The sequence below is a fragment of the Mus pahari genome, chromosome 3 (assembly GCF_900095145.1).
Source record: "Mus pahari chromosome 3, PAHARI_EIJ_v1.1, whole genome shotgun sequence".
In the NCBI taxonomy this organism is placed as follows: Eukaryota; Metazoa; Chordata; class Mammalia; order Rodentia; family Muridae; genus Mus; species Mus pahari.
Window position 1 is genome coordinate 11,852,799 of NC_034592.1, and position 11,086 is coordinate 11,863,884.

Genomic DNA, 11,086 nt, shown 5'->3' on the forward strand with positions numbered 1-11,086 from the left:
TCTTTCCTGTTCCATCAGGAAGGTTGGGGGCCCAAACTTGAGCTTGGATAAAGACCCTCATGTGATTCCAGTGGGTTGTGATTCCTGGTGGTCTCCTTGGGGTTTTTACAATCTGGGCATACCACCTGGAATCCTTGCTAGGACCTAACCTAAGCTCTGACGTTCCTCATGAATGCTCGTCACATTCCTGTCTCAGGGTCTGGATACCTGTTTCTAGAAGGTTCTTTCTCATGATAGTCTTTTCCAGGTCCTTATTCAAAGATAACCTTTGTCTTAGGGCCATCTACGGCCATTCTGTTTGAAACTGTACCACTATGTCTAGACCTTTCAGACCCTTCCCGAGCCTTCCGTCCTTCCAACACAGCTCTATCTAATGTGCTACACATTTTGCTGTCATCAGTTTCATCCAATACTTTGCTGAAACAGACACCCCAAAGATGAAGGGCCCAGGTCATTTGCCCAACCCAGCAGCTCAAATACCTCAGACAACTCCTGAACTATTATTGGCATTTACTAAATATTTGTTAAGTGAACAAACACAAGAATGGCTAATCACAAAAGGGATTGAACTAAGAGTATTACATGAAACTCTATAGAAACAAAACATAGATGTTTAATAAAAGTACAAATTACGAAACTGGTCCGAGCCCATTCAATCCCCTCTGGTTCTCGGGGACCACACGGGTCTTCAGTTTCTCTCACTTATAAACAATTCTAGTATTTCTGTAGTATAATCTTTTTAAGAATTTTTTTTAAGAATTTCTTACAATGTATCTGGATCATAGTCTCTTCCTGCTCCTCCCCCAGATCTTCCCTCCCCTCCCCCACCTCCTCCAAACTTCATGCCCTTTTACTTTTTCTTACTTACCCACGAGGTCACTTTATACTGTCTATATATGAATGGGTGTGGGGCCATCCACTGGCCTGTGCTCAGCCAACCAGGAGCCACACAATTCTAACAGTCTTCAACTGCATATACACCACAGTAAAAAAAAAGTTTTTCAAAAATTCTAATTCATTTTATAAAAATCAAAATGTAGGTTAAATGATAATCAAGAGAATTATCTAAATATAACAGCAATTTTTAAAATTAGATTTAGATCTGTAATACACACTGGCCTGTCATTGCTATAAAATGAATACAACTCAAGAGAGGTCCATGGTGTATCCATTCATGCAGGGTAACAAAGGGTTAAAATCAGCACAGTCAGTCACACAAGAATTAGTCTGTGCTCATGCAGCTGGCCTCAAAACTGGCTAGGCAAGCTGCCATGGGCCTTTAATTTCACCACTTGAGAGGCAGAAGCAGGTGAATCGTGGTGAGTTCCAGGCCATCCTGATCTGCAGTGAGTTCCCAGACAGACAGGGCTAATAGAGAGACCCCGTTTCAAACAGAACAAAATATCTGGGGAAATTTTAAGGAAACAGGCACTGGGGTGAATGGCAAGCATCTTTTTGAACTGCTAATGGAAGATAATAACATTGGAGTTCTCAAAATTGCAGAAACCTTTACCCTTAGTACACCTACTCTGGGGAGACTATCAGTAGAGACAAAGACACTGTTAAGAAAAGACAAACGGTTACGAGAATTTAGAGCAACATTTCTCATTTGAGAAAAAAAAATAGAAAAGTACACAGCAAGGCTGCAGGAAAAGCCAGTGATGGAGTGTGGCACAGACAACAACAAACAGGGAGCAGAATCCAGGTGTGATCTCACTCTGGGGCAGTCACTGCCTCAGAGCCAGGAGCCAGATGGAGTGCTATGTGGCCTTGGCGCTGCCGGGGTCTGTGCTTTTCCTACGCAGCCGCAGGAGAGTCTGATTCATCCTGGCAGGATGAAGCACATTAGGGCTTCCAAAAGGGAAATGCCAGGTATTTGTGGCACTGAGGGAAAGAAAATTCCTAGCTCTGAAGGAAAAAATAACCAGTCTCATTTCACTATCCAAGAAGGAGGACACAGAGGCAGGGTATCATAGGCCCATGCCAAGGAAAGGGAGGATCAAAGGAAGATAAGGAGAAACTGTCCCTTCCTCCCGGGGTTCTCTGATCACAGGAGATAATGCAGGTAAAAATGGCATCCAGCCAGGGGCTTCCCAGCATCAGAAGCATCTGAGACTCACCAACTGCACAGAGGTCTGCAAACCGCTCCTCCCCCTCCTCTGCATGGATGAGGTCATTTCGGCTCTTCTTGGTGGCAGCTCTCTTCAACACTGCTTTAAACAACGGGCAGTGGAGACCAGTGTGAGTGGCAGCGTCAGGTAGCCCATCTCAAGGCATCCCCCAGCTCCTGTCCTGACGGTGAGGCAAGGCAGCTCCCTGGCCCTGGAGCTTGGCCCTTCTCATTCCTCACACATAAAGGACATGAAATTTTGAGGGTCATTCTTCTTCCTCTTCCCTCTAAGACAAGTACACTAGGGACGCATGACTGCCAAGAAGACTTAGATACATCCATCTGGGGCAAGGGCAGGGCAGGGATTGGGATGGGGTGGGGTGGGGACTAGTACGGATCTGCTAAGAAGATAGATCAGAGGCTAGAGAGATGGCTCAGCAGTTAAGAGCACTGACTGCTCTTCCAGAGGTCCTGAGTTCAAATCCCAGCAACCACATGGTGGCTCACAACCATCTGTAATGAGATATGATGCCCTCTTCTGGAGTGTCTGAAGACAGCTACAGTGTTCTTACATATAATAAATAAATCTTAAAAAAAAAAAAAAAAGATAGATCAGCAGAGAAGACAGCACACCATGCTGTTTGTCCCCAACCTCAGCCTTCCTGTGGCTGAGGCTGTGCAGATGAGGCTGTGCAGACAACTGCAGATGCCCCCAGCAGTGGAGACGCCCAACTCTACTAAGGGCTCTGGATGGTGACCAGAGTCTCCTACAGCCTTAGGGCTAACCCTAAGTTAAGAGACAGCTCACCTCAAACCCTGCAGGTATGAAACTTCTAGAAGCAACACTGTCCAGCATAACTTCCAACAAAGACATAACCAGGCCACTCAGAGTCTGAGGCTCCTGTGTTACCATGACAAATGTAAAGACATCTAACCCAGAGCAGTGCCATGGGGAAACAGGTATCTGAGCCCCACCATGCTAGGAGCACTATGGAGGCCGCTTACCATCCAAAGGCGACTTCTCTTCTGCATTCTTGTCCTCCTCTGCCAACATGACTTCCTCTGTGGAAGACAAAGCTCCGATCAAGACCTTTCTACCCATCCCCCGAGAAGGAACCATCCCCAGAAATCCTGCGGAAGTGGTCTGAGATACCTGCCTGCCCTGTTACATATGCCCACACCAGCGGCTGTGACTGCAATGCCTCCTACCAAACCATGCCCCAAGCAGAGACCCAGCAGCTTTAAGTCCATCCCAGGTCCAACCTACAAACAGTCTTCCTAGACAGCCGCTGTATGGATTTATCACTGTGTGTGTGTGAAGTTATCACTGAAGAAGCATTTGTAAGGCTTCGGGCAGAAGAGTATCCCACATGGAAGGGAGCAGCTCACACAGAAAGCAGCAGCTCCCATGAGAAAGAAAAGCCCACACAGAGGAGAGTATCCCACATGGAGGGAGAAGCCCCAAAGAGGAGAAGCTGCCCATGCAGAGAGGAGCAGTAGACTTGGAAAGGGGTACCCCTGTGGAGGGAGTTTCCCAAATGGCAGGAAGCAACCCACACAGAGGGGCGGGGTGGAGGAGGAGGGCTAGAGCTTAGGTTTACAATGTTCAGAGCAAGGGTGACAGAGAGGGTGGAGCAATCGCAGGGTTCTCAGGTCCAGTGAGCATAACTGACAGTGTGCTATGAGTCTGCCTTCTACACTAAGCTCCACCCCTGAGCCCAGGAGCCCTAGATGGGGGCAGGTGAACATAGCACAGAGCACAAGTGCAGCTGCCCACTTACACTTACACACACACACACACACACACACACACACACACACACACAGGCATGCACGCACACACACACACACACACAGGCATGCACGCGCACGCACACACACACACACAGGCATGCACGCGCGTGCGCGCGCACACACACACACTGGCATGCACGCGCACACACACGCACACACGCACGCACCTGCCTTGAAGATCCACTCCAAGTACCCATTCAGCTCTCGCTCAATCTGCTGCTGCCTGCGGAGCTTCAGGAAGGCGCGGCGGTTCTCCACTCGCTCCCGCTCCTTGGCAAACTCTCTAAACCATGTAAGAAGGAAACGCAAGCAGCTTCAGTGAACACGGGTGTGCGGGACACGCAGGACAGTGTTGCTTTAGAAGCTCTGTGCCTAGAGGCAGGCTCCTGCCAGCTCCTGCACCCTCACCTCACCATGTGCCCTGGCTCCAGCTCCAGGAATCCAGAGCACGCTGGTGCCATACTTAACTAGGGCTGAGCTAACAGCCTACTGTGCTCTGCTTACCCAGCTCCATCCATCCTTTACCTGGCTCATTGCTAACCTTGCTGGGATGCCCCATCCTGAGATCTCTAATCATCTCAGTTGAGATGCCCCATCCTCACTCAGGTGCCTTCTCAGCCTTAATTAAGCCTCCTCATCAGACTAGTTCTACTCTGCCACTGGCTGCTGGAATAAGAATGGCCCCACAGGTGCACATACTTGAGTCCTTAGTTATTAGTGCCACTGTTTGAGAGGGATTAGAGGGTGTGGCCTTGTTGGAGGACTTGTGCCACTGGAAGTGGGCTTTGAGGTTTCAGAAGTCCACACGAGGTCCAAAGGGTCAGTCTCAGTCTGTCTGCTGTCTGTCTGCTCTATCACTATCACTCTCTATCAAGATGGACAACTCTCAGCTACTGCTCCAGTGTTTGATGATAATAAAATTAAACCTCTAAAACTGTAAGCAAGCCCCCAACTAAATGTCTTCTCTTTTAATAGTTGTCTTGGTCACATATCTTCTTCATATCAATAGAACAGCGACTATAAGTCAGTCGCCTATACTGGAAGTTCAAGTGGCCTCTGCAAAGGTACCCTGGAAAGATATGCTAGTGACAGCCACACCCAGTATAAGACACATGGAGAGACTGGAGAGCAGAGAACACTATCCCTGACATCTACCCTTTATCCTGACAATGGCTCTTTGAGGCTACAAAGCTCTATTTCCACCCATCTTGGGAGCCATAGGTCTGACCAGAAGTCTTCAGAATGAGACAAATGGAGCCATCAGGAATTGTGTTCCTCAGGTAGGGCAAAGTCAGGTCAGGCCTGACCCTCTTCACCATCTTTGTGACAACTTCCTCGCCGGTAGTGGTGGGGCACACTGATAGGATTTGCTCAAGGAGGCAGAGGAAGGAGGATCATGAGTTCGAGGCCAGCATAGGTGACATAACTTCCTTGTCCTATATAAGGTGGGAAGTCCAAACAGGAGCTTGAGTGCAGAAAAGAAGGGAGTTGTGTGCCCATGGGCCTAAGAATATGTAGAGCATGCTATGGTTCTTACCCCGAAAGCACACCCAGCACCAGGTTGAGCATGAAGAAGGAGCCAATGATGATGAGGGGGATGAAGTACAACCAGTTCCATGTGTTGCCGGCCGCATCATTTGTCTGGAAAAAAGGAAGTGAGATAAGTAGGCAAACAGCTATGGTCACATCAATGGGCTGACCCCTGGGAGGGATCCTCAGAAAGGCCCAGGCAGGGAGTTAGGGTTTGGGTCAGACCTGTTTCTGACTCACAGAACCTTCCTTGGGTGTAGGCTCCCAGAAGACCAGAGAAACTGCACATTTCCAGCCATTGCCCAGAGATGGCAACAAGCCCAGACAGCCAAAGGCTCCTCAGGACAACCTGAGGACTCCATGCCTCGCCTGAGTCTGGTAGGACTGCTCCATACCTGTGGCTTCTATGAGCAGCTTCAAAGACACTTCCTCCTAAAAGAAGCTCTGTAAGCTCCAAGGTTAGAGCTAGCCCTGTCTGGTCAGATCTTCAACAGGCATCCAATTCAAGCTAAATGAACCTCCACACTGCATGCTCCGCAAGCTTCTTAGGTTGTGTCTCTCACCCTAGGCCTGGCCCAAGATGGCTCAGTACCTAGGCATGATCCAAATAGCTAAGAATATAACAGAGCCCCCAGAAAAGAAAGCTCCCCTGAACCCAACTTAATTCCACAATTGTTTTTCTGTTCACGGACTCCAGCGGACTTGGTTAAAGGTAGTAGTGAACCCCTTTCTCCGTGTGTGGCTTCTATAGAAGCAAACCACAAATGAGGCGGACACTGAGGACGGTCACCTCCCTCTAGAGAGCTGGACAGGGAGCTGAGCCCTGCCTAAAAGTCAGGTTTGTCACCAAGGTCCTTGTCTGGATCTACACCCTCCAACCTGATAGACTTGCAGACAACTCTCTTGAGCTTGGGGCAGAATGGAGAATTCCCTTTACCAGCAGGGCTCCTTCTCTGAACTTGTCTGGGAGCCCAAAAACCCCATATTCTCTACCTGCAGAATGTTGCATTGGTGAGATTACAGGTTCCATTTCCTTTCTCCTGATTTAGCAAGCACATGGAATTCCTGGAGTGTCTCTCTGTACAAATGAGGTAGCCTAATCTAGACCCAATGATACATACCCACCCTAGAGACCCCTACCCCCTTCCCCAAATCTATACAGCCCTTGATTCACCCCAATTAAAGTTGAGCTGCCTCTCTGAAGCTGATCTCAGTAGTCACTTCTGTCCTACTCCTGGGCCATCTGAACCTTGTTTTTTGACTCTATGCCCTTTGTCTTCCTGGGCTGGGGGCCAACAGCCCTTGGGGAGAAGGGAAGATCACAGAAGGCAAATTCCGATCGCTGAAGAAACCATAGACTTCAGAAACAGCCCAGAGACCCTGAGCTAGGACTGACCTTAATGCCCCCTCCTTGAGAACTAGCTTCCATGGTACCAAAAGGTGCCTTCCAAAGGGGGACGAAACCAACAGTCCTACCCCAGGCATGATGCCTATGAGCCACATCAATGGCCAGTGTGGCATGATAACCCTAAAGGGGCAGTAGTGGCACATATACCTCAGCAGTAACCAAGAGCTCTCTGATTGGACGACATAAGACCTGTTCAACAAGGCTGCATGTGTAGCAGAAGATGGCGTATTCAGCCATCATTGGGAAGAGGAGCCCCTTGGTCTTGCAAACTTTATATGCCCCATAGAGGGGAACACCAGGGCCAAGAAGTGGGAGTGGGTGGGTAGGGGAGCAGGGTGTGGGGAGGGTATAGGGGACATTCGGGATAGCATTTGAAATGTAAACGAAGAAAATATCTAATAATTAAAAGGAAAACAACAACAACAAAAAAGTATCAGGGAAAAAAAAAAGAATGCTTTTTGCGCTTCCAAAGGAGCAGGTTCAATTCCCAGCACCCACATGGCAGCTTATATTATCTGTAACTCCAGTTCCAGGGTATCCAATACTCTCCCTGGCTTCTGATGGTACCAGGCAGGCAGGTATATGTTACACATGCATACATGCAGGCAAAACATCCATACACATAAAATAATAATAATAATTATATATATATATATATAATACAATGTACCCTCAAAACTCTCTCTCTCTCTCTCTCTCTCTCTCTCTCTCTCTCTCTCTCTCTCTCTCTCTCTCTCTCTCTCTCTCTCTCTCTCTCTCTCTCTCTCTCTCTGTAAAGAGCAGTTCCAATATAACTCTAAAATGTCTAGATCCCAGCACAAAAACAAACATGAACAACCTAGACAATATGTCTCCTCCAGAAATGAACAACCCTATTCTATTAGGCCCTGGGGAAAGCACAAGATAAGGACTTCAAAATGGCAAGTATGAAAGGAAAGGAACAACTTTTCAAGACAAAAAACTTTTAGACTGAACTTTAGTGTGCGTGTACTTCTTCAGCCAGACTTCACAGAGCAGGCTAGGGTGCCATCTCTGAGCCCTGAGCACTCTTGCCAGTGGGAGCTGGTGGGAAGCTTAGACTCTCAGCCTTTGAAGGTGATTATATCTACAAACAAGGGTCAGCAAAGGTCACACTAGGGAAGAGCACTCAAAGGATTTTAAAATTAATTAAACTAGCACAACTGCTCTCTCCCAAGGTCCCACAGCTCCAACACAAGGCTGGGACTCAGGAAAGAACCTTAGTCCTCCTGCTTGTCTTCTGTTCCCTTCTGCCCAGACTTACTGCTGCAGCCACCCACAGAAACTCCTTCCAGCCCACGTCCATTCCTCAGTAACTTGGCCTCTTGAAGAGGTCCTCATTCTTCCCAGCAACCCCTTTCAGCCTTTCTTCTAGCCCGCATCCCCTGCTTTGTGACTCCCCACCAATCTGCAGGACAGATCTTTATCAGGGACCCTATAGCAACCACAACGGGCTAGAACCCAGAACTACTGTCTACAAGGCACACACCGCACCACATGTGCTGGGGATTCAGGGACTCCACACAGTGGGCAACTAACAACCAAAGAATAGAAAACCCACTCAACAACAACAACAACAACAACAAAATGAGACCAGATATCTACAACAAAAAGCAGTTCCAACATAACTCCAAAATGTCTAGATCCCAGCACAAAAACACAAACATGAACAACCTAGACAATATGTCTCCTCCAGAAATGAACAACCCTATTATATTAGGCCCTGGGGAAAGCACAAGATAGGGACTTCAAAATGGCAAGTATGAATATGTCCAAGACTTTAAAGAGGATATGGACAACTGCCTTAACAAAGACCATGAAAGAAACAAAATAATGAAGGAAGTAATGAAAGCAACTCAGGACATAGAAGCAGAATTTAACAAAGAAATAGAAGGGGCTGGAGAGATGGCACAGTGGTTAAGAGCACCGACTGCTCTTCCGAAGGTCCTGAGTTCAAATCCCAGCAACCACATGGTGGCTCACAACCATCCGTAATGAGATCTGATGCCCTCTTCTGGTGCATCTGAAGATAGCTACAGTGTACTTAGATATAATAATAAATAAATCTTTAAAATAAAGAGAGAGAAAGAGGTACTGCTAAGTCCTGCCAAGCAATCACCTTTGGGAGGACACATTTATTAAAGAAGAAGAAGAAAGAAATACAATCACTAGAGAAACCCAGAGAATCAAATTGACCTTGAGTAAGAAAGGCTAAGCCCTAAAGTTATATATGGTTTTGTTTCCTGCACGTACCGTTAATGAGATCAGAAAGTAACACAGTAGTGAACAAACTCCGTGTTGTCAGGGATCACAAGGCTGAGGACAACAGAGAAGAAAGCGTGGCTATGGAGGGCAGGCAACCACCCTCCCAGGCTGAAACATCTTGTATTATATCTGTGTCAGGATCAGACCCCAGCTGTGGTCTTGGTGATGGTTAATACTGGTTGTCAATTTGACCAGCTCTGAAACGAATTAAAAGACTGCTGCTGGGCACTCCTGTGACAGATACTCTTGCTCACATTACCTGAAATGGAAGGACCCACCCTAAACGTGCGTAGCGCCTTCTGGTGGTGACCTGGATGAAAGCAGATGGGAATTGGAAACCCTGCCCTCAGTCTACTGGCAAGTTCATTTAGTCAGCCGCTGCCACTGCTACGTGCCTTCACAGAAATGCACATTCTCCAAGCGTCTAGAGCAGACTGGAGACCAGCAGCTCCAGGCCCGAGCAGCAGGCTAGGACTGCTGCGACATCCTCCTCTGTGAACTGAGCAACTACCAAATTCTAGGCTTCTCCAGTGTGAGACAGCCATTGTAGGGACAACTCAGGCCTAGTCGACTAAGCCAATCCAGTAAGTTATCTTTAGTACTTATTTTAGGTTAGCACCTCTGGAAGGAAGAGGATAAGGGGCAGAACTACACATGGTCTTTCTGTATAGCATCTGATAACTTAACATGATTGTCTTGCTTAACTCCACATTTTCTGTAGCCACTTCTCACTCATTATTCTTCTCCCTGAGACATCAGTCTTACAGGCAGCCTTGCTTCTTTGCCTTCTCCCTTCAGCCCTGCACCCCAGATTTTACCACCCATACCCTCCAACAGAGATGCTTTTGTCCAGGGTACCAGCAGCCTCCATCTTGCTACATACTGGTCTTTGGCCCCTCAGCAATATCTGACTCCACTTCTTCAAATGTTCTGCTCTGATTCCAGGGCACAGTTCTGAGTGTCCCTCCTACCCTACACAAGGTGCACCCAGCTCTTCAGTGGCTCCTGCCCAAATGGCCTCCAAGGGGAAAGTCCTACAGGGAGAGACGGTGGGCATCTGTCACCTGCACTCACTGTCTAGGGTCTCACCCTCTCTCACAGCTCTCAGCACTGCACATGTGTCAGAATGTCAGTGTGCATCTCATTGCTACTGCTCCTTCTGAGCTCTCTCTAGTCCAGCATGACGATAGTTATTTACAGTCTTAGAGTCAAACAGCCATGATTCCACAACCATTCTGCAATAAACCAGAGCTGCTCTCAACTCTTCCTTGTTTCCCAATCACTCCAAACACATCATCTCTGGATCTCCGCTTCCTCTCATAGCAGGCCCTGGCAAGAAGCAAATCCCATCTCTGTTAGCAACATAAAGCCTTAAACTTCTTTATCAAATAGTTCTTTCCCGAAGTGTGTCTAAAAGCCCTCTGTGTACAATCATTAAGTGATGTATTATCCCACCGTTCCTCCGAACCCTTCTCATGTGCCTACCTGGAGAGAAATTTAGACATTTCCCATGATTTTTCTAATAATCCCTGTGGCAATCTGAATGAGACTAGCCCCCATAGGCTCATATTTGAATACTTGGTCCCCAGCTGTTAGAACTACTTGGGAAGGATTAGAACGTATAGCCTTGTTGGGAGAGTTTATGTCACTAGAGGAGGGCTTTGAGGTTTCTGAAAGCCTGCACCACTCCCTCCAAACACATCATCTCTGCCTCTGCTTTGTGTTTGTGGATAAGATGAGAACTCTCAGCTACTGCTCCAGCACCAGCCTGCCTGCCTGCTGCCATGCTCCCCACCACGGTGGCCACGGACTCACCCTCTGAAACTAGAAAGTAAGGCCCAATTAAATGCTTCCGTCTATAAATTACCTTGGTCATGGTGATTTGTCACAGCAATAGGTCAACAACTCAGACAGAACTTGGTACCAGGGACTGGGATGCTGCTGTGACAGGCCTGACCATA

At 47.7% G+C, this 11,086-nt stretch overlaps 1 protein-coding gene across 16 annotated transcripts in view; it reads right to left on the bottom strand.

Annotated features, from left to right (window-relative positions):
• Positions 1-11,086, bottom strand: part of Cacna1b (calcium voltage-gated channel subunit alpha1 B) — a 174,868-nt gene that overhangs the window by 126,508 nt on the left and 37,274 nt on the right. For 11 of the 16 annotated variants that reach the window (XM_029537089.1, XM_029537091.1, XM_029537090.1 and 8 more), the window contains exons 7-10: positions 5,442-5,545; positions 4,072-4,187; positions 3,116-3,172; positions 2,121-2,213 (exon numbers count right to left, since the gene is read on the bottom strand). In XM_029537089.1, the coding sequence (XP_029392949.1) occupies positions 2,121-2,213; positions 3,116-3,172; positions 4,072-4,187; positions 5,442-5,545 (370 nt within the window). The remainder of the gene's footprint in view (positions 1-2,120; positions 2,214-3,115; positions 3,173-4,071; positions 4,188-5,441; positions 5,546-11,086) is intronic. The other 5 variants (XM_029537092.1, XM_021193050.2, XM_021193049.2 and 2 more) reach the window with 1 other exon arrangement.